Raw genomic sequence first — 24481 nt, 5'->3', positions numbered from 1 at the left:
CCTGTTTATGTAATGGAGCCTAGGTATGCATCAACCCCACAAGCCACTTGGTTGCAAAGCTGAGATAGTGTTAAGGGTTTGTTTGGTTGGGATATATCATGTTATGGGGTAATTTGACGATTTTTAGAAATTATTTATATGAAAAAATGATTGTGGAGGAAAACAAATTTTACCATATTTGGTTGGTAAAAAAATTACTTTGAAAAATATTATTAGAAAAAGATTACTATATTTGGTTGGAGGTAATATTATACGATAATATTGCCAAATTTCCAACAATGCTTTTGAACGAACGATTTAGATAATAACATTCTTTTCTCAATCTATTTGTTGGCTATTTATGGTCCATGTACATAAACATTAAACACTATTAATATTAGCTATTTTGAATATTGAAATATATTTACATAAGTTAATAAATATTTTTAAATTAATTATACGTATATTAGAAAATATTTTTATTATTATAAATAAATTTTAGTATGTTTTGGTTTATAAATAAATATAGTAATTATTAATTAATCCTATATTATATTTATTGATAATTAATACATTTTTCTTAATTGTTTATTAATAATTAATATTTATTAATAAATATATAGATATATTAAATATATTATTATTTATAAATATTATCAATCAATATATTAGTATATTAATATTCATTATATAATATAGTTGATATAATATTAATATAATATAAGTGAACTATGTTCGTCAAAAAATGATATTTTCAAATTACCTCACTCAATAATCCAGCGTAGAAAAATAAATACCATCCCTTTGATGGTACTCGTTTTATCTTCTCTTAGAAATATAGAGGTAGGATCTACTATTTATTTTACCATTTCTTTCATCCACTTTTCGTACGAAATATGATAATCTAATATAAGGTTTTATTTTTTCATACTAAATTACTTCCAATCAAATGGGCTCTAAGCTGCAATGTTTTAACCCACCATAGCTCTTTGCTCAATAATTCAGCTTCTATACAAAAGCGCAAACCTGTGATCCTACATGAAGAGCAGATTATATAGTAAGACTAGGCTACAAAGTATGCAACATAGACACAATGTTCTGCAAGAAAAAAAAATCATGAATTATTGCTGAAACAAGGCTCAGATGAATAATTTCATTAGGTATATTATCTGTTGAGTTTTTTTTTTAACAAAAAGAGAATTATGTGGCACGAATCGTGACTACTGCACGACACAAGGGGCACCTTTACCAAAGATATGCTCAGGACATTTGAAAGGAATTAACTACTAGATTCTGCTGAAGTTATATGGATCTTGAGAAATACGAGTTTAGTTCAAACTCTTTATTTCAATCTTCCTCAGTCTGTCATCTCTTCTGCTGGATCCCTCCCATACAATCAATTTCTCCCAAACAACACATGAAACTCCTCAAACTCTAGCTCAAGCACCATTTCATAACCCCATAAGCCTGTTCAATACTCTGCCATGGTGGTCTGATCAAAATAGCATCCTGAAGGGCCACCATTGGGCAACAGAGCAAGCATAACCGGACCTTTAGCCCCTTCTTCAGTAGCGAGGACCCCAGTATTCCAATTGATGTCAGTCTTGACATAGCCCGGGTGCACACAGTTGATGCACATATCTGGATACCTCTTTGCAAGAACCCTTGTGTAGGCATTGAGCACAGTTTTTGATACACTATATGAAGGTAACATCATTGGCCATCCACCAGCTTCAAGCGTTCCATTCTTGAGGTCCTCCAGGAATCCATCCAGCAACTTCTCTATCTTCTCTTCATTCAAGTTATCGATGTCATTCAGCTGGTTTCTGATACTTTCATTGGGCATCCTCTGATGGCAACCCAAACAACAAAACCGAACTTACATGTTAATAAGCTGCTTGTGTTACTTTTAAATCTTAAGGTATAAAACTTTTACCTTGAGTTCTGATCTCAGAGAGGAAACGTTGACAATCCTTGCACCTGAGGTCGAGCGCATCAGGACAGGCAGTAGTGCTTCTGTCACTCTTTTGACGCCATAGTAATTGGTGTCTAGGCATGTTATGGCGTCTTCATTGTCCTGACGGATCACAGCTTGAACTATGTTGGTAGCCTTGCCAGAAAGCTGCATTGCTAGGAAGACTGTGTTATTGGTCTTATCAAATCAATTTTAATACTCACTCAGTAATTTTTCGTTTATTTTTATCTTGTTATGATGTCTATCGAAAGGCTCTTTATTTAGATGCAAGAGAGCATTGACTTGTTTAAGTCATTGGATTGACCATATAATTGAGTGAACAAATATCTGGAGCTCTGATGATTATATAAATCAAGATCCACTGAACCGGTACCGGGACCTATACCAGTCGGCGGCTGGTTTCGAATGGTACCGTACCAACACACGCCATGTAGAGGCATGCCGGTTCCGAACCGGTATGCCATTTTTTTTTTAATGTTTTTTAGTTTGATTTATTGATAATCAATTTTGTTCAACTTTTTCAATAATTTTAAGTATTATTTGATGTATCTATGATCCGGATACAATCTAAATGATGCATTTTGATATTTTAGAGTGATGCAAAACATAAAATGATTAGTGAGAGGTTGCATGCTACAAGAAGCAATATAAAATATCCTAACATCAATTAGTGAATTATAAAATATAAAATGATACAATCAATTACATATATTTAAAGTATAATATGCATACGGATATCTAAAATTTTGTCGAGTAGCGGTGCTTCTTGTAGATATCCGGATCATTAGTATAATCAGGAGGCACATCAGCCCGCCCCTTTAACCAAGTGGCGTTGTAATCCTGTACGCTCATCCCATAAGAAATACACTCTGAGGAATAACCACTCTTAAATCTCTCACTAAAGCTCTGGCTCTAAAAGGTATCCTCTGACTAATAGTATGGCTATGGAGGGGCCTCTTCGACTATGACGGCAGCAAAATCCGACCTATAAGATACTCTGCGCTGTATAGGATAGTAGCCACCAGAAGACGATGCCTCAAACACACCATATCCATTTCGTATCTGTATGAGTTATAAGCTGCCTGTGGCTGCGAGTAATAGAATTCAGTATACAACTCGAAACATAATACATTTATGGATCCTACTCTATATGCGAAGTTATATGCAGCTGCATCGTGTTCTCCTGAATAATCTCGAAGAACCCGTCTAGTATATGCATTCGTATCCTTGCAAGCTCTACTAGATCGTGCACCATGGTCCCTATCTTATGTAGCATATATAAACTAGAACTCACTGATGAATCGAAGACCACCCTGTGGCTATCTCATAAATGGTGGTCTCATGTCCTCCACTCCCTAGGACCACTGGAACTATCCTCGTTGCTCTTTATAGTCTCTAAATTTGAGTGAACTAATTGCACACTCTTCATCACGGCTGCAACTATGTTTTCTTTTTTTTTTTACTGCACTGAGCAGCTACCTACTTATCCTTCATGCCCCTCTTTGCCTGGCTATGCTGGAAGAATCGATGTCGCCCTCCTAATTAAGCCAACCGGATAGCGTAGTAGCCTCATCTAAGCAACTTTCGATCTTATTTCTAGAAGGATGTCTCGGACAAGAAGTCATGTGATCACCGGCTTCCTAGTGACCCCTGTGGTTGTGGCTGATCAGCTACAAGGATGCGTGAAATATTACAATATGCCCATTGCCCTGAATCTACTCTAACCTTGCTGGCTACAAAACTATCTGGTCGTAGAGGCGATCCTGGTTAATCAAGCTCTGGCTCCTGCGGCTGGTCCACAAGCCATCCAATTATAAGATCATCCTTATCGTCAACAAACGCGTTGTGGATCGAATTTGTGTACTTCAGCTTCACTTCTGAATGTACTTCAGCCTCAATCTCAGATTATAATGAATTTATTTAGGTCATTGAGATGCTTTTATATCAGACGGTTCCTCTGCTTGCTATGGATGAGGATGAAGGTGGATAAGTTGCGCTCTCAACCACTCGAGAAGATCGTCTGAGAGAGGATCTGGATAGCTAGCTACCTAAAATTTCTTGCGAATGAACCAAATGGATCCACCATTCAGCAGAAAAAAATATTGAAGAAAATTACATCTAAGTAACCATCTAATGTTAGGTAATAGTTATTGTTGATATGTAATATATCTAGATTCATACTTTTTTTTACTTATGATAGATGCCGAGATTCCAAAGCTATCATTTTCCTCACTCAATATTTTAGGCTTGTGAAAAGAACCGTGCTGTAATATGTCAATCATTGAAGATACGAGTTAACTTATACATGTCACTTGAGTTAACTTATGCATGTCACTTAAGTTAACTTACTTCTTTTAAACATAAAGTCACGACTTTTGGATCAGGATCTATCTTGTAAATCACATTACGCAAAGCGGCTAGAAGTTTGTCGTCTATATCGATTTCAGGTATGATATACTAAAATCTTGGATTCAGGTAGTAAGCTGCAGATAGAGTTCGTAATTATTTTAGTAAAATTATTTAAATACAAAAGCAAGCTAATTTTCAATGTTCTTGCTTACTTGCTAGATGCAAGCCTCTACCCATTTAGTAATCCCATCACCGCTCAATGATGTACTCCTAGCATGCATTGAATTTGCCTCTAATTTGATTCTTTGCCCTCTTCATCATATAATACAAGAAGCCCATCTAGGGGTATCTCTTGTTGTCCACGACTTGAAGCACTTCGTACAATGGCTTGATAGATTTTACTATTTTCTCAGCCCGCTGCCAGAATATCTGTCTCGTCACTAAGTCCTCAACAATGCTCCCCTCAATGTCGGCCCTCCATAAATCTTCTTTTCTTCCACTGGGCACTGACAAACATTTGACGTAGGGCAGCTTCCTCCTCAAAGAGGCTATCAAATGTAACATAGTAGCAAAATGTGCCACACCTAGTCTCAAGATCTCTTTCCCTATCTCCTCATCAGTGATAGGAACCATGCATCGTTATAAATATATTTGGAAATAGTTTGGGCTGTCTCCACTATCTGTTGCATCATACGAATCTTCGCAATATCCATCAACATAAGGTCGATACAATATATGCACATGGGGTCCAGAAAATGTAGTTGCCGCTCCATCAAGATCTCCCTGGCGGCCTTATATTGTGGCTCATTATTAGGGATGATCTGCAGGATATTTTTTTTCCAATCTGATCAACCACCTCCTCTATCAATCTGAGGATGTACATGACATCGTGTATCTAATTGAAAGCATCAACCAATTTTTGAAAGAAAATCTTCGTATCATAGTATGTTAATGTGGAGTGATTGATTAAAACCCCATTTGATTTTGATGAGCTCAAAGCATTTGAGTATATCTTGTGATTACTAATGAATTCAATTGAGTGTTTCAGTGAAAATCCTGTCCAAGTGTCTCTAGATTTGGTTCATAGTATTTTGGATAAGGTAAGAAGTCTGCTGAACCAAAGTCTGAGACTCGAGTCGACTCTCGAGTATCACGAGTCGACTCCAAGCGTATCAAGTTCACTGGCACGAGCTCGAGTCGACTCCAGATCAGTACGAGTCGACTCCGACTGAGAACAGACAGAAGGACAGAAAGCTTCAACTCAGAAACTGTCAACGAGTCGACTCCCGAAGTGCGCGAGTCGACTCCAATGTTCAACGAGTCGACTCCAGGGTAGTAAGAGTCGACTCCAAGAGAAACACAAAGAAAAGTCAGAGAGCAGTTTTCGGGTCTGAGATTCGAGTCGACTCCAGTGGAACGCGAGTCGACTCCGATGGTTGGCAGGTCGACTCCAAAGAAGGTAAGAGTCGACTCTCAGAGGAACACAAGGAAAAAGTCAGAGAACGATTTTCGGACTCTGAGATTCGAGTCGACTCCCGCAGTACGCGAGTCGACTCCGAGACTGAGCGACCATCAACAGACAAAAGACCATGTTACTGCCTCTGAGATTCGAGTCGACTCACAGACAGCTCGAGTCGACTCCGAGACAAGCTTCACGTCAAAAGGCAGAAGACCAACTTTCGGAAACTGAGAGCCGAGTCGACTCCAAGGAAGTTCGAGTCGACTCCAAGACTGGATGAGCCAAAAGACAGAGAATCGGGAGTTCGGGCTCTGAGATTCGAGTCGACTCCCAGGACAGTCGAGTCGACTCGAGTGGACAAAATTCAAAATTGGATCCACGGACTTCAGTGGATGAGCCGACTCCAAAATTGCCAGGTCAGCTCCAGAAGTTGGCGAGTCGACTCCAGGTCAAGACGAGTCGACTCCCAGTCAAGACGGCAACTTTAATTCAAATTTGGAACAGTTGCCGAGTCGACTCCGGAAAAGCGTGAGTCGACTCCTGCTACAGCCGAGTCGACTCCTGATCGCGCGAGTCGACTCCAACCCACCAACGGTCATATTGTCAGGCTGCGCAGAGTGTGCAGAACGGCCAGAAAAAGCAGAGTAACGGCTAGTTTCCGTGGGGGTTGGCTTAAATAGCCACAGAGGACTGTAGCAAGGCAGGGAACAGATATTCCACTCCAAGCATTCAAGTTTTCAAGCTCTCCAAGTGCTCTTAAACGAAAAAGGGAAGATCTGCATTTACTGCTCCAACAACTTCTTCCCAACAATCAAAGCTTCCTCCTCCTGCATTCAAGTCGACCACTCTTTCAAGAGGAGACCGGAGTTCCAGAAGCCATACCTCTTCACCAGCTTAAAAGCGTTTGAGGGCTTCTAACTCCTTTACGATTATATTGTTTTAAATCTGCTTTTTGAGAAGCTATTTTCTGTTTTCTTCTATCTCTTGTATTTACTTGATTCAATCGGGGGGATTGAATCAAGGGGTTTAAGGTTGGTTGGTGAGCCAAGTTAAAACCAACGTGTGTAAGGGTTTGATTGTGAGCCCGAGAAAACAATCGGGATTGGTTCTAGTCGGTGAGCCTGGGAAAACCGACCGAGTTCGTTGTGAGCTCGTAAAACAACAAGTTTGGTTGTGAGCTTGCAAAACAACCGGCTGTAATCCAAGGGGGTTATAGTGAAATTCCCAAGTGAGACTTGGGGAGTGGACGTAGGAGCAAGGGTTAGCTCCGAACCACTATAAAACTTTGTGTTTGTAGTGCATTGTCTCTCATCTTCTTCCCCGCACATTACTCACAGCACTAGGCTTTAATTAAATAACTTGCTATAGTTTTTAATTAATCATCCACAAAGTTTTAATTAGCCAAATTATTTTAAAAACCCAATTCACCCCCCCCCTCTTGGGTTGTCTATCTGGGCAACAAGTGGTATCAGAGCCAAAAACTCTTCCACTCAAGAGTTAAAAGATCAAAATGACAACCCCATTTGGATCTTCTCACATTGAGGGTCAGTCCACCCAAAGACCCCCTTTCTTCAATGGATCTGACTACTCATACTGGAAGGCTAGGATGAGAATATTCATCCAAGCCCAAGACTATGAGATGTGGTCCATTGTAGTAAATGGGCCATACATCCCATCCATTTACGTAGATGGTGTTAAGGTACCTAAACTAGAAATGGACTGGGATGAACATGACATGAGGAAGGCACAATTAAACTCTAAAGCAATGAATGTCTTCTATTGTGCCTTAGACCGTAATGAATTCAATAGGATTTCAACTTGTAATTCAGCAAAAGAAATTTGGGACAGACTTGAAGTGACCCATGAGGGCACGAATCAAGTCAAGGAATCCAAAATAAACATCTTGGTTCATAAATATGAACTATTTAAAATGGATTCAAATGAAACAATCACATCCATGTTCACTAGGTTTACTGATATTGTCAATGGTCTAAAAAGCCTTGGCAAGAACTATACTAACAGTGAGCTTTCAGGAAAATCCTTCGGTGTCTACCGAGGTCGTGGGAAGCTAAAGTGACAGCAATCCAAGAAGCCAAGGACTTGAACAAGCTACCACTTGAGGAGCTTCTTGGATCCCTCATGACGCACGAGCTCACCATGAAACAACACAACGAGGAAGAGTCCTCCCATAAGAAAAAGGTAATAGCCCTTAAATCTACTTCTTCTAACAAGGACTTGTCTTGCAGCAGCAGCAGTGAAGAAGAAGAAGATGAGGAAGATGGTGGTGAGGCTCTTCTTGTGCGCAAGTTCAAGAAATTCATCAACCACAAGAAGTCCTATCATCAAAGGAGAGGCCCCTCAAATTCCTACCGCAAAGACAAAGGTAAGGAAAGGGAAAATGAGGGGATTGGTTGTTACGAGTGCAAGAAGCCGGGTCACATAAGAGCGGAGTGCCCCTTACTGAAGAAGGGGAGTAAGTACAAGAAGAAAAAGGCACTTGTCACTACCCTATCGGACTCTGACTCATCATCCTCCTCATCAGATGATGAACAAGAAGAGAAGGCCAATTTCTGTTTCATGGCCAACGAAAACGAGGTAACTTCCGACACGCATCCTGATTTTTCTTTTGATGAACTTTATGATGCATTTAATGAATTAATGGTAGAATATAAGGCTATAAATCTTAAGAATAAAGAACTGAAAATAACTAATCAATCATACCTACATAAATACGATAAATTAGTTAAGGATAAGGATTTAATCAACAAAGAAAATATAGAACTTAAAACAAGCAACCAACTTTTAACTCAAAAGACCAACACCTTAACTAAAGAAAATAAAAAACTAAGGAATTTTCAGAACTTAAAAAATATAAACAAACCTTAGATAAGGATCTTACTAAAGAACTTAATGATCTAAAAGCCGAAAATCAGACACTAACTAAAGAACTTAACAAATACAAATCCTTAGTTGAAAGATTTACCTATAGTTCTGAAAAATTAAACATGATACTAAATAGTCAACGTGCAGTGTTTAATAAAGCCGGTTTAGGATATAAACCAAGGAATAAGCAAAAACTTCTTAGTAACTTCTTTGTTAAAGCTGGAGAAACAAAAACTAAGAAAATAACCTGCTTTTGTTGTGGTACAGTAGGCCATAAAGCAAATGTATGTAATTTTAGGAAAAGTAAAACTAAAAGAAAAATTAAAAGGGTATGGATTCCAAAAGGAACCAACTTGACTAACCATGAAGGACCCAAGAAAACTTGGGTACCTAAGATGACATGATTTGCTTGTGTAGGAGTGTCTTGCAGCCAAGGTCAACAAAAATTGCTGGTATTTGGATAGTGGCTGCTCAAGGCACATGACGGGTGATAAAGACCAATTTTTCACCCTTGAAGCTAAGAAGGGAGGTGCTGTGACGTTTGGAGACAACAACCAAGGTCACATCATTGGTATTGGTAAAGTTCAAATCACCCCTTCTACTTTTATAGATAATGTTAGATATGTTGATGGTCTTAAGCATAACTTGTTAAGCATCAGTCAATTATGTGATAAAGGATATGATGTTATGTTTAAACCATCACTATGTATTATAACAAATCCTAATGATAATAGCTTAGTTTTTAAAGGGATTAGACGTGGAAATGTATATGTTGTAGACCTAGAAGATCTTGCAAAACATAACCAATGTCTAGTTGTAAATGAAACTAAAGATAATGATGCTAGTTGGTTAGGGCACCGTAAGTTAGGTCATGCAAGCATGGACACAATAACTAAATTAGTTAAAAGAGACTCCGTGATAGGTTTGCCAAAATTAAAATTTGAAAAGAACAAAATATGTGAAGCATGTCAATTTGGCAAACAATCTAGGAACTCTTTTAAATCCATAAAATGTGTCTCTACCTCTAGGCCTCTAGAATTATTACACATGGACCTATTTGGTCCAACTAGAACAACAAGCCTAGGTGGAAATAAATATGGTCTAGTCATAGTAGATGATTACTCTAGGTACACATGGGTCATGTTTCTAGCACATAAGGACCAAGCATTTTCAATGTTTAAAAAGTTCCATAAGGAAGTAACAAATGCTAGAGAGTCTTCAGTCATAGCCATTAGAAGTGACCATGGTACCGAATTCGAAAATCAATTATTTGATGAATTTTGTAGTAAAAAGGGGATAACCCATAATTTTTCTGCACCTAGGACACCACAACAAAATGGAGTTGTGGAAAGAAAGAATAGAACTCTAGAGAAAATGGCTAGAACGATGTTATGTGAAAGTAACCTCCCTAAGTACTTTTGGGGAGAAGCCATTAATACTTCTTGCCATATATTAAATAGAGTTTTATTAAGACCCATTATAAAGAAAACACCTTATGAACTGTGAAAAAACAGAAAACCAAAAGTTAACTATTTTCATGTTTTTGGATGTAGGTGTTTTGTACATAATAATGGGAAAGATAATCTAGGGAAATTTGATCCTAAATCTGATGAAGGAATATTCCTAGGTTATTCTAGGACTAGTAAAGCCTATAGAATCTTTAATAAAAGAACCCTAGTTATAGAAGAATCTATACATGTTTTTGATGACTCTAGTGACATCTCATCTAGTAAGAAGGTTAATTTTGATGATGATATTGAAATACTTGAAGAAAAGATAGATGAGATGGGATTACAAGATGATAATCAAAAGTTGATTGAAGGAGAATCGTCAAACCAAGAGCCTATAGTGGATCATGGGCTAGCTAAAGCTTGGAGGTATGCTCACGGGCATCCTAAGGAACTAATTCTAGATGATCCATCACAACCGGTTAGGACTAGAGCATCCCTTAGGAATTTGAATAATCATCTAGCTTTTGTTTCACACTTTGAGCCCAAACATATAGAAGAAGCCGAAAATGATGTAAATTGGATAAATGCAATGCAAGAAGAACTAAATCAATTTACTAGAAACAAGGTTTGGGATCTAGTGGAGAGACCTTCTGAATATCCAATTATAGGTACTAAATGGATATATAAAAATAAGCTAGATGAAAATGGAATTGTTATAAGGAATAAGGCTAGACTAGTAGCAAAGGGTTATAATCAAGAAGAAGGCATAGATTTTGATGAAACCTTTGCTCCCGTAGCTAGACTTGAGGCAATTAGACTTCTATTAGCATATGCATGCTCTAAGGACTTCAAACTATATCAAATGGATGTAAAGAGTGCTTTTCTAAATGGGTTTATTAATGAGGAGGTGTATGTAGAACAACCTCCTGGTTTTGAAAATCATCAATACCCTAATCATGTGTATAAACTGAACAAAGCACTTTATGGACTAAAACAAGCACCTAGAGCATGGTATGAGAGACTTAGTAAATTCCTATTAGAACATGAATTCTCTAGGGGAAATGTAGATACAACATTATTTCTGAAAAAGAAAAATAAGGATATGTTATTAGTACAGATTTATGTTGATGATATCATTTTCGGTGCTACTAACAATCGCCTCTGCGAGGAATTTGCTGATTTGATGCAGAGTGAGTTTGAGATGAGCATGATGGGAGAGCTGATCTACTTCCTCGGGCTTCAAATCAAACAATCTGAAGGAGGCATATTCATCAATCAAGCAAAATATATCAAGGAGATGCTCAAGAAGTTTGATATGGAGGGAAACAAGTCAATCAGCACCCCCATGAGCTCATCATGTAAGTTAGACCAAGATGAATCAGGTAAATCTGTAAATCAAAAACTTTATAGAGGTATGATAGGTTCTTTACTGTATCTTACTGCAAGTAGGCCTGATATGATGTTTAGTGTGTGCATGTGTGCTAGATATCAGGCTAATCCTAAAGAATCACACCTAGCTGCAGTTAAGAGAATCTTTAAATACTTAATTGGAACTAAGAACATAGGGCTGTGGTACTCTAAAGAATCTAGCCTAAACTTAATAGGGTACACAGATTCAGACTTCGCTGGATGTAAGCTTGATAGAAAAAGTACCAGCGGGTCCTGTCAATTTCTAGGAGAAAACCTAATCTCATGGTTTGGCAAGAAACAAAACTCGGTTGCATTATCCACTGCAGAAGCTGAATATGTTGCAGCCGGGAGTTGTTGTGCTCAAATCTTATGGATTAAACAACAATTAGAAGATTATGGCATTAAACAAGATAAAATCCCCATTAATTGTGATAACACAAGTGCCATAAATCTCACTAAAAATCCAATTCAACACTCAAGAACTAAACACATTGAGATAAGACATCACTTCATAAGAGATCATGTATTGAATGGTGATGTGTCACTCCAATTTGTGTGTACTGATAATCAATTAGCAGACATTTTTACAAAACCCCTAAGTGAAGAGAGGTTTAGTGTGCTTAGAAGGGGATTAGGAGTGATTGATCCATCCTAGTGGGGTTTTTCACTAGATTAATTGATTTTGATGATTAGAATGAGGTTAAAATAGAGTTTCTATGCAGTGATCATCAAATCAGTCCTTAATTAGGTGATTTTCCCTCATTTGGCACGATTATGGCATGGTTTTTAGGTGCGTGCCAAGGTTAGAGACGACTCGAGTAAGTTTCAGAGCCGGCTCCTAAGGGGGAGTCGACTCGCGCATTTGCGGGAGTCGACTCGCAAAGTTGGCAGCTGAGGGGGAGTCGACTCGCACACTGTCGGGAGTCGACTCGCGCATATTCTGGAGTCGACTCGAGGTCGAGTCGACTCGCGACTCAGGGGAGTCGACTCACAGTCGGGATCCGACTTTTTAACCCTAGGTTTGTCGTTTCGCAAACACTTTTCCTCAAGCCGCCACTGTTCACAAAGCCCTAGAGCCGACTCCTAGGTCATCCCCGATCGTCTCCAAGCCCTTTTTCCGTCGATTTTTCGCCGGACATTGAGTTTCCGTCCGTTCCTAGGTCATTTCCGGTCCGTCCCGAGCTTCCTCTGTCGGTCCTTCACCGTCCTCTAGGTATTTTTCTTCCCGTTTAGGTCAAGATGCCTCGTAAGACCGTCGTTAGGAAGAGGTCCCGTCCCGAGGCCGGTCCCGAGCGGCGCTCCAAGGCGCGGCACGATCCCGCGAGGCAACCACCTCCGGATCGTTCCCCGCCTAGGGTGGTTCTCGTTAGGCCGTTGGCCGGGAAGGCCGTCACCTCCGGGAGGTTTGTCGATTTCGACTATCTCTCCCGGGAGGAGTTCACCATAGGCGATAGGCTTAGAGCCCAGGGCCTAGAGTACTTCCTCACCTTGGACCTTCCCACCTATCCTGGCCTAGTTCAAGAGTTTTACAGTACCGTCCATCGGGGAGATGGAGGTATCGAGGGCACGGTAGTAGGTGTCCCGTTGCGTGTCACAGAGGACCTCATTGCCCATATCCTTCACCTTCCATTAGTAGGGGTGGCTCCCGCACACCCTGAGGATAGAGTTGCGGCCCTTACGGTCGTCTTAGGGCATCCACCTCAGTCCCCCCTAGATGAGGTATCTGCTAGCTCACTTCCTATTGAAGTGAGAATCCTTTTGAGCATTCTGTCCAGGTCCATCTTCCCTAAGACAGGGAGATTTGATTTTGTGAATGAGAGGGACTTAGCTATCATGTCTTATATCCTTCAGGACACCCCGATCAACTTTCCAAAGCTCATTTATAGGTATATGTGTGAGCCCCTAGATAGACCTAGGCTCTCACTCCCATACGGGATGTTATTCACTCTTCTTTTTAGGCAGTACGAGATTCCCATTCCTGAGAGGGAACCCTCTCGTGCCTTGCGATGGACTGATCGCTTATGTACAGGGACTATGCATAGGATGGGGTTTCGGAAGAGAGAAGGGATCTGGGTTAGGAAGTCCACTCTCACTGCTCAGACCACCAGACCATCACCCAGTCCTGAGCCAGATTCAGACTACCCAGACCTTCCAGACCATCCAGACCTCCCATCCACTCCTCCTGCTCCTACCACCTCTGCCGGACCTTCCTCCTCAGTTCCACCATCTATGGAGGTCCGTATTGATACAGAGCAGCTCCGGGAGCTGCGGCAGGAGATCGTCCGAGATCTGAGGGATGAGCTGCTTCGGGAGCTCCGAGGTGCGGTGCCTGCCCCCACTCCTGCACCCGTATCTTCTCAGTTGGTCCCTTCCTTGACAGCCGTGACTGACATGACGGCTCATGTACGGGAAGAGATCTACAATGTCCGGAGTTTGGTCCAGGCCCAGTTCCACAGCATGAGTGAGGTCACGAGCTCCACTCGACAGATGCGAGAGGAGATAGGTCGTGACATGCACACCACCACCGAGGGGGCCGAGCGCTTGGCGAATGTACTCATCGACAAGCTGGACGCACTTCAGACATCGGTGACTGGGCTTCAGGCGTCGGTGACAGAGCTCTCCACTACACATAGCAGAGCCACCACGTCTATTATCACGCAGCTCGGACATATGACAGATGCAGTCACCCTCCTCATGGAGCAGAGCCGATTGAGAGGAGGAGCACCATCCTCGAGAGGAGGTGCCACATCCTCCAGAGGAGGAGATGCATCCTCGAGAGGGGGAGCTTCATCCTCGAGGAGGACATAGATGTGTTTGAGTTGTGTTTTGTCTTGCTTTGCTTTACTTATTGTATTCTCACATGTATTCACATTCATATCAATACAATGAGTAGATATTTTATCTTCAATTATGTGCTTTGCTTTATGATTGATTGTGTGTGATTACCTCCTTTTTGGTATGATGACAAAAAGGGGGAGAAATATGTATAAAATGTGTAAAAGGGGAGAAATATGAAAAAATATGTAAAAGAAATCAATGGAAATAAATAAAAAGATAAACTCTTAAAAACACACTCAAATTTGTTCTAAGTGGATTCGGTACCTCGAGGCTCATTATCTCTCTTTTGGGGCTCCTAATGGAGTAATCTCCAGAATCTATTCAAGGGATATTCGGAGATTAGCTGAATCCTACTCAAGAACAAATTGACAGATTTTCCCTCTAAAAAGATAAAATTCAGTTCAAAAACTTCAAAGCATTAAAAGGAAATTCAGAGAATCAAAACATAGTTGAATGCATATATTGAGGGGGAGAATCTGAATTTTAATCAAGCTAAATCATTAATGACATATAAGCCAAACAATTGATTGCATAATATGAAGGCTTATATAATTCCAAATGAAAGGGGGAGCTTTAACTCCGAAATTTAATGTTTCACTCCTTTCAAACTTGGATAAATTAAATTATCAGACATTTGAATTCATTTATGGATTTTACTTCATTATTTTATGAGCAATTCATTTTACATATACTCAAAGTTTTGTCATCATCAAAAAGGGGGAGATTGTGGAGTGATTGATTAAAACCCCATTTGATTTTGATGAGCTCAAAGTATTTGAGTATATCTTGTGATTACTAATGAATTCAATTGAGTGTTTCAGTGAAAATCCTGTCCAAGTGTCTCTAGATTTGGTTCATAGTATTTTGGATAAGGTAAGAAGTCTGCTGAACCAAAGTCTGAGACTCGAGTCGACTCCCGAGTATCACGAGTCGACTCCAAGCGTATCAAGTTCACTGGCACGAGCTCGAGTCGACTCCAGATCAGTACGAGTCGACTCCGACTGAGAACAGACAGAAGGACAGAAAGCTTCAACTCAGAAACTGTCAACGAGTCGACTCCCGAAGTGCGCGAGTCGACTCCAATGTTCAACGAGTCGACTCCAGGGTAGTAAGAGTCGACTCCAAGAGAAACACAAAGAAAAGTCAGAGAGCAGTTTTCGGGTCTGAGATTCGAGTCGACTCCAGTGGAACGCGAGTCGACTCCGATGGTTGGCAGGTCGACTCCAAAGAAGGTAAGAGTCGACTCTCAGAGGAACACAAGGAAAAAGTCAGAGAACGATTTTCGAACTCTGAGATTCGAGTCGACTCCCGCAGTACGCGAGTCGACTCCGAGACTGCGCGACCATCAACAGACAAAAGACCATGTTACTGCCTCTGAGATTCGAGTCGACTCACAGACAGCTCGAGTCGACTCCGAGACAAGCTTCACGTCAAAAGGCAGAAGACCAACTTTCGGAAACTGAGAGCCGAGTCGACTCCAAGGAAGTTCGAGACGACTCCAAGACTGGATGAGCCAAAAGACAGAGAATCGGGAGTTCGGGCTCTGAGATTCGAGTCGACTCCCAGGACAGTCGAGTCGACTCGAGTGGACAAAATTCAAAATTGGATCCACGGACTTCAGTGGATGAGCCGACTCCAAAATTGCCAAGTCAGCTCCAGAAGTTGGCGAGTCGACTCCAGGTCTAGACGAGTCGACTCCAGGTCAAGACGGCAACTTTAATTCAAATTTGGAACAGTTGCCGAGTCGACTCCGGAAAAGCGTGAGTCGACTCCTGCTACAGCCGAGTCGACTCCTGATCGCGCGAGTCAACTCCAACCCACCAACGGTCATATTGTCAGGCTGCGCAGAGTGTGCAGAACGGCCAGAAAAGGCAGAGTAACGGCTAGTTTCCGTGGGGGTTGGCTTAAATAGCCACAGAGGACTGTAGCAAGGCAGGGAACAGATATTCCACTCCAAGCATTCAAGTTTTCAAGCTCTCCAAGTGCTCTTAAACGAAAAAGGGAAGATCTGCATTTACTGCTCCAACAACTTCTTCCCAACAATCAAAGCTTCCTCCTGCATTCAAGTCGACCACTCTTTCAAGAGGAGACCGGAGTTCCAGAAGCCATACCTCTTCACCAGCTTAAAAGCGTTTGAGGGCTTCTAACTCCTTTACGATTATATTGTTTTAAATCTGCTTTTTGAGAAGCTATTTTCTGTTTTCTTCTATCTCTTGTATTTACTTGATTCAATCGGGGGATTGAATCAAGGGGTTTAAGGTTGGTTGGTGAGCCAAGTTAAAACCAACGTGTGTAAGGGTTTGATTGTGAGCCCGGGAAAACAATCGGGATTGGTTCTAGTCGGTGAGCCTGGGAAAACCGACCGAGTTCGTTGTGAGCTCGTAAAACAACAAGTTTGGTTGTGAGCTTGCAAAACAACCGGCTGTAATCCAAGGGGGTTATAGTGAAATTCCCAAGTGAGACTTGGGGAGTGGACGTAGGAGCAAGGGTTAGCTCCGAACCACTATAAAACTTTGTGTTTGTAGTGCAATGTCTCTCATCTTCTTCCCCGCACATTACTCACAGCACTAGGCTTTAATTAAATAACTTGCTATAGTTTTTAATTAATCATCCACAAAGTTTTAATTAGCCAAATTATTTTAAAAACCCAATTCACCCCCCCTCTTGGGTTGTCTATCTGGGCAACAGTTAAGAAGATGATGCTTTACTTGGTAGGACTGGTCCAACTATCACACAACACCATCAGTCCATATGTGGGCCACTTGCTCTTGTATGGAGCAATCCACTTCTCTAGCTCTTTATTATTGTCAAAAAGCTCACCATAGATGTCTTTCAATCCTGGAGGATCTACACCATAACCAGTAGCCTATATGGAGAAAATGACAGATCTATAGTACGTGTTATCTGCCACATTTGCTGGGATATGGCTGAAGAGAAATCAGGATCCAATAGCTCGCCACATTCTTTTTTTATCCTTCTTTAGCATGGTGTCAACTTTTTGCTACTTCGAATCCTTGCTAGAAAAGGCATGTTGATCTAATTCATAGATGATGGCTCTTGATGGAATCCTTCTAGAGGACTTCTTTCTACTATCAAAAGCTTCCAGCATGAATTCAATATGGCCATCGCCTCCATTGATAGCCTCTCTAACTGAGAAAGTCCTCATGAACTCTAGATCTGCCCTACTGATCATAGAACCGAAAACCAACTCGTAGTGTGAAGGTCTAAATCGAGCTCTATGCCTAGCTACCTCATCCTGCTGCCACTAATCATTTAGGCTTGTCCAAATGAAACTTGAATTTGTACCTCCTCATCATCTGAAGCAGACGCTTTTGACTTCCTAAAGTGATAGAAAGGTGATTCTACCGCCTGGCGGTCCACGTCTGCCTTCTTCTTGGAAACCCTCTTCTTCACTACTTTGAAATCAGCAAAGTGATTCTTCATCACCTGTCGGACCTTCTTGTGGACATTTCTGACATATAGATACATCGAGATAACCACCAGCTATGTATTGTTTCAACCTGGTTACTCCTCTCTATAATTCTATGTTGCACTACTTGCACCTCCAATTGTGCCGACCTGAGATCCATGATCCCAACCAATATCATGCTATGAATCCTTTTTCCTCAATGGTTCTATTCCTACAGATTTATCAAATATGTCAGTTTATTAATTATTTAAAAATAGCAAAATCTCATTACAATGAAAAAAATATTTTTCTACTTTAAATAATACATCTGATTTATCTTATACATAGTACTAATTTTTCATATTTTTAAATTTATTTCTATAATTTCAATAATTTAAATTTTAAAATATATTTAAATATCATAAATTCAAAAAAATATATTTTCTATTTCAGAAAATACTTCTGAATATGTATTACGTAGTAGTAATTTTTCATAATTTTTATATTAATTATATATTTTTAATCATTTTTAAAAATAAAAAATAATTTTTAAATACAAATATTTTAGAAAATTAATTTGAGCTTAGATTCATGTAGAATCCCACCATGGATGATACATATTTTTTTCTAAGCCCATGGGCATGCATCAAAGGCTAATATTTCTCAATTTTTTAAAAAATTTAGGCCTAAGCCACTATGCTCATAATTGCGTAAAAACTTGAATAAATGGATACCAAATTTAGTTGGAGAGTAGCTTCATGCCCCTAAATAAGCTTCTGATTTTACAGTCTTTTTTAAGTTTTATTTTATTATTTTTTAATTTTTAATCTAAAAATATATTTTTTAATTTAAAAAATTATATATAATCCGAAAATAAAAAATTTTTGTGGATTGTGTGGATCATTCATAGATCTCCAACATATCATAAAGTCATGCCAAAATCAAAAATTTTGGCATAATCTCTGTTTATTTTGGAAATTTTGAGGTATTTTTTAGTGTTGAAAAAAAAAGAAAATAAGGTAAAGAGAAGCATACCTTATTTTGGGTTGGATCCTCCTTGAATTATCATGAATCGTCACATTTTTTGGCCAAGGAGGGTTTGAAGAAAACTTAAACGAATGCTTGAGAAGGCTTGAGAGCCTTATGAGGCCTTCCAACGCTTAAAAAGAGAGGAAAGGAGGGAGGACCGGTTTGGACCGGTTCAGGATTGCCTCGAATCCGACTGGTTCGGAACCGACCGGCTCGGGGTCGGTTCCGATCCGACCGGCTCGGGGTCGGTTCCGATCCGACCGGTTCGGGGTCGGCTCCGACTCCCACAGCCAGACCAACCCAGTCTCGCGCTGGGTCAGCTCGGTACGGCCCGAACCGATGGTTCGGCTTCGGTCCGACAGACCATAATATGAACTAAATTTATGCAAGTTGCTAGCCATTTGCATTCTGGAGATTTTTCGAAGTATTCTACTTTTCAGAGTCTAGAGGGTACTTGGAGCTTTGATATTCCCAACATCATTTTTCTAACAGATACTTTATTAACTTTTAAATGTTAGTTATTCAATAAATATGTTTGTTATTGTATCACAGCTGATCTTAACATGATAGTAACAAATTGCTTGATGCCAAAGGAGTTACCCAAGATTCAGGATCAATATTAAGAGCTTTCAGGCCTTCAACATCTACCACAACTCCTGAGGCTCCTGCGTTATTTACCTGTATCCACAGTATGACTCTAATGAGTGATGAAGAGAAAATAAGATAGCAGAAGTGTTCTAAGTCTTCAGGTTTTTTTTTTTTTTACCAAGATATCGAGCTTTCCAAATTGATTTTGGATGAAATGGGCTAAGGATGCAACACTAGCAGGATCTCGAACATCAAGTTGATGGAAGACCACATTGGAGAAGCCGACTTGGTGGAGGGATTCAACAGCATCTGTCCCCCTCTTCTCATCTCTTGCAGTTAGGATGACAGTTACGCCATGGCTTGCAAGCTGCCGAGCAGTCTCAAGGCCAATCCCTTTGTTGGCTCCAGTAACCACTGCAAGCCTGTGCAAAGACATAAAGCAAGTAAATATTTTGGTGCAGATGAGAATAAAAATTTGCCAATAAAGGACCACATACCGGTCTGGATTTGGCCGCTCGTTGCTTCCCATTGCCTGCTGTCTAGCCAAAGAAGAGCAGGCTTCAGTTATCTATCAGCATATGAAACCTGGCCACTCATCAATATTTAGATGCATGGGAATCTTGTATTGATTTTATTTTCTGGATTCTTTTGGTACGAAGTCATTGTCCCCATTATTGTCACTCTCATCAATTAATATTGTTGCTGTTGTTAGTATGTATACGTACGTATTAGATATATAGGGCCGTCCTTTCTGTAATTTCGATAGAGGAATTCCAGCTACCAACACAACGTAGTCAACTCCATTCGTTAGAACAGCTTCCATTGAGTCTCTGCACCTATCCTTTTTTTATTCTAGTTTTATAAACCCTTGTTTTCTCAAAATAAAGATTTGGCTCAGGATTGCCCATTTTTAATTCCAGGGTTTCTCTGAATTTGGAAGTTACCACTTAGTAGGTTTCCATACCAAGGCTCAATCCAATCAAGTCCGTAGCGTCTACCAATTTCGCCATATCCCCTTTTGATTTGAGACCAAGATCCAGTTGGAATTCCACCCATCTCTTTCATTTATTTTGGAACCGTAATGCAGAAATTTCACTCAAAAAAAGTTAAAAAAGGATGATGTACATTGCTTTATGTTAGTCATGTAGAGGATGCATAATTATGGAGCAACAGAAAAGTGCTACAATATCTATGGAACTTTTTCCTATCAATGATCTGTATCATTCAACATCTACTATAATAATAGTTTTTATATGAAATTCATGTCTATGCTCCCTATAAGCTAAAAAAAGGACAATTTATTATCTACCAAAATTTATTTTTAAGTTCCAAGACTAGGTGCATAGGCAATTTTTGGACCCATGAAGGTCTGCAGAAACTTGAAACCCATTAAATAAGCTAATAGGCTTCGTTGTACTAGGATTTTAGTCAAAAATGAACAATGATTTTTAAGGGGAAAAGCTTGAAAAATCTATTAAATAAGCAAATAGGCTTCTTGTTGTACTAGGATTTAGTCTAAAATGGACGATGATTTTGAAGGGGGAAGGCTTGACAAATAGAATAAACCTGGGATCAAATTATTAAAAGAGGAACAGAGGAGTTTTGCATAGGAATATCCTTCTCTAGCATAATAGTGAGGTTACTGCCTGGTCCAAATAGACGTTAAGACATGGTGACACAAGCAAGAGGACCTCCAGGAATATATCTTTGGCTTATTCCTTTGATACTTTTACACTTGTGACTTGCAAACCAATGGTCGCTACTTGCTGTCAAGCAGGTTAGCTAGTAAAAAATTGGCATAAAAAACTCAGGGATCTGAAACCTTCCCAATTTGATTTCTCTTTCACACTCTAAAACCCAGTGGTCAACTCAAGGAGGGCACACCCATCTAACTAGGCCATCACCAGCAATCTTCATTTTGCTTGTTGATAATTATGAGCTTATGAGAGAGTAGCATTATGAGAAGAAAAAAAAACAGTTGAATCAATTTTATGTAACTGCAAAAGGTCCCAAGTTTTTGTTCATTTAAAATGAAGGGCTAAATGTCAGACTTGTCGCTCAGAAAGAGTGGCAACAATAGTTTTCCAAAATTTATCATTGTCATAAGTCTTCTTTTTAAGAAAACAAGCAAAATAGATCTATCTACTCAAGATGCCAGCTAGAAACCTAGACAGAGGGAGAGCAGCGAATGAATGTCCATGCTAATCTTGATATGGTAATTCAATTTGTTGAATATCTTATATATAATATTATATATATATATATATATATATATATATATATATAAACAAAGAAGCAAAATTCATGAATGATATGAATGTATATACTAAATTAACGTTTCACTCACATCAATACACACCCTTTTGGAAGGCGTATAATGAAGACCAAGAAAAGGCATATCTGTCAAAAATATTTTTACAAAATGTGTAGACACTGCTTAGTAATGCCACAAGAAGAAGATTATCTCTCAATAGGGTACTTCTGGTCTTTACCAACTATATATCGAAATAAGAATTTTCAGGATTTGTAACCTGAACAAAAAAGAAAAGAAAAGAAACCATTGTAAACTTCCAGGATTTTGCTGTCAAATACTTTGGACCATTCATCTAACAGGAGTAATGATCTCCTGTAAGATCAATGTCAATGACATATAAAAATAACAAGGATTCCTTTTTTGGACAAACTTGGCAGACAGGGATTGGTCTTTGTATGTTAGGAAACAAGAAATCTTTCATTAGGTAGCTAAGTCTTGTAGAATATGCTCATGCAGTTGTTCCAACCCATAAATGTACTTTTCATATTTACTGACAAGTCCTTCTTCCCCTCTTCAGTTGAGGGGAAGAAGTCTTTCATTAGGTAGCTAAGTCTTGTAGAATATGAGTCCCAAAGAACCACTGATCATGTACCCCTACTGCCATGAGGCATCACTGATATATTCAGTTGAACGAATCGAGATAAGCTAACTCTGAAAGCTTAGCAAAACTGGAAGATTTGAGTTTCAACTTGTAAACCCTCTTCCTCATAAACCCTCTTCCTCACAGAGGGAGGGAGGGAGAGCTTGTAAACCCTCTAACAATTAATAAAATTTGAGAAGTGATAAACCTACACTTTAAGATTTATATTATTTAACTGTGCTTTGAACCACCATGCTGTGATTGACTGGTCTGAAGCCGATCTTCTATATTCCTGGTCAGGTTGTTAACTCTCATTTTAGCAATCTAACTCAAGCTAAGTAATGAAAAACAAAAGTTCCAAAGTGTTCAGGAGGATTGGTAATTCAAGTCGATCGAGTTTTGAATACCACAGAAATATTTTCCACATTCATATCATAAGTATTTACTTCATATAATTGTAATTTTATATGTAATTTTTCTTTTTCTTTATTTGTTAAGCTTTGCGATGTTTCTAATTTTGTCCCTTCATTCTTCACATCACATTAATTAAATTGATCAAGTTACCAACTTGGCAACTTGTAGCTTGGATAACTCTACCTTGGTTTCAGGACATGAAAATAGATCTCAAGAAACAACGAAACCAGATTTATCTATTCAGCGTGTAACTGAAAATAAACCGATTTAAAGGACAAAGAACGACTTAAACCTGGAAGATGATGTGATTCCAAGAAAGGTGGCACCAGGGATCTTCTCAGACCTTAATCCCCTGTTCCCCTTCCGAACACCAAAGAAGGCGCCTGTCAGCGGATGGCTCGAAGAAATGGCGCTGTGACGTAGAATAGTGGCAGCGGATGGCTGGAAGAAGGCAAGGGCAGATCGGATCTCAGAGCCTAATAAATTTCTTTCGGAATAGTTCATAGAATTGGGGTAGGTGGTCAAGGAGGAGGAGGAAGAGACGAAATAAGGGGAATGGCGGCGAAGATGGAAATCTCGGGAAAGCTCAGTGTCAAGGTTTATAATATTTTATGGCAAGAATTGCGCACTAGCCTAGTTTTATGCAAGAAAATGATACGTATTCTACGGACCCAACCATGGCACCAAAACAAAGCTTCATGCAACATGGCGTAAATGTATTGGTGCAATTTGAAAGATTGGATGCCATGCACAACAATTTGTGGTGTGAAAAACAAATTCCCATATGATACCTGACAATGATCTTTTTCTTGTTTTTTTTTTAAATTTATTTGGATGCCAAGGTTGGATCTTTATTTTTTTTAATTTAAAAAATAATATTTATGCTGAGTTTCCATGGAAGCTCCATGAAAAGTTCTCGGAATTAAAATTATATAAAATATCTACTAAATTGTATGTATTAAGCAAGGAAAATTGTTAAATTTGTGATATATTTTGTACAAATATTGTACCCATAATTTCATGATAACACGTATTATAGTAATATGTTTACAAAGAACATCTTTAACGATTATTGGGTTTTACTTTTTCCTTAAACAAGTCATATATTCATAGATTCTTAAGAGAGATTTGTTGCTATAATCATGAGCTCGGTTTAAGTCCTAGGTTCATAGATCTTTTCTTAACAAAGCCATAGACTGATAAAACTTTAAGCACCTTCATTGCTTGAGATAACTAAAATTATGTGGTCTTAAAATCCCTAGTAGGATCCAGTCCATCAGCACCAGCAGTTGTCCTATGAAACAACAATAGCAACAGGTCAATCTTGAGAGCCACTGGCTCAGTATTGCTTTCAGCTCTCCGCTGCACTGCTATGGCCATCACAACCTTCTAAGTTGCCACTGGTTGATCAGAGAACATTACCTGCTTCCTATAGAAAGCTATACAGAAACTTTCATTACTTTCATACATCTTGTTGTGATTTCTTAGCACATTATTTGCAGTTGATCAAAATGAACAATTCTTTGGTGTATCTTTTTTAAGGAATCCCTTGGTGTATTTGATATGATCATTAAACTTTTATTTATTAAGGAACTTAGGTTGACATGCTGTCTTCCATTGGTTTTTGGTGATGATAACATTTGATCTGCAATTCTGGTGCTACATTATGGGGCTCACTAGTCATATATGACCTACCTTAAGCCATTCAATTCTTCTACTGCCTTCTCGGCTCTACTATGGGAGCTGAGTTCGGATTTCCTGTGGCCTCCACCAAGCCGCTGCGTGGTGTGATTGGTCAACACA

The 24481-nt window shown here is 39.3% G+C and overlaps 1 protein-coding gene across 4 annotated transcripts; it reads right to left on the bottom strand.

The window, feature by feature from the left end:
• Positions 1-1100: 1100 nt before the first annotated feature.
• LOC120103841 ((+)-neomenthol dehydrogenase-like) lies at positions 1101-23277 on the bottom strand. 4 transcript variants are annotated; one of them, XM_039120175.1, is made up of 6 exons: positions 22971-23277; positions 19868-19909; positions 19549-19792; positions 19383-19460; positions 1916-2101; positions 1101-1828 (listed from the first exon to the last, which is right to left on the bottom strand). In XM_039120175.1, the coding sequence occupies exons 1-6, from the start codon at positions 23180-23182 to the stop codon at positions 1451-1453; spliced, it is 1140 nt and encodes a 379-aa protein (XP_038976103.1). In that variant the 5' UTR covers positions 23183-23277; the 3' UTR covers positions 1101-1450. The 4 variants fall into 4 exon arrangements, with proteins under 4 accessions (XP_038976103.1, XP_038976104.1, XP_038976106.1 ...); XM_039120176.1 differs by having other exon boundaries at positions 19868-19905; positions 22971-23215; XM_039120178.1 differs by having other exon boundaries at positions 19868-19902; positions 22971-23109.
• Positions 23278-24481: the final 1204 nt, after the last annotated feature.

Source organism: Phoenix dactylifera, unplaced genomic scaffold, assembly GCF_009389715.1.
Source record: "Phoenix dactylifera cultivar Barhee BC4 unplaced genomic scaffold, palm_55x_up_171113_PBpolish2nd_filt_p 000731F, whole genome shotgun sequence".
Classification (NCBI taxonomy): Eukaryota; Viridiplantae; Streptophyta; class Magnoliopsida; order Arecales; family Arecaceae; genus Phoenix; species Phoenix dactylifera.
This window is presented reverse-complemented; position numbering and strand designations above follow the sequence as displayed.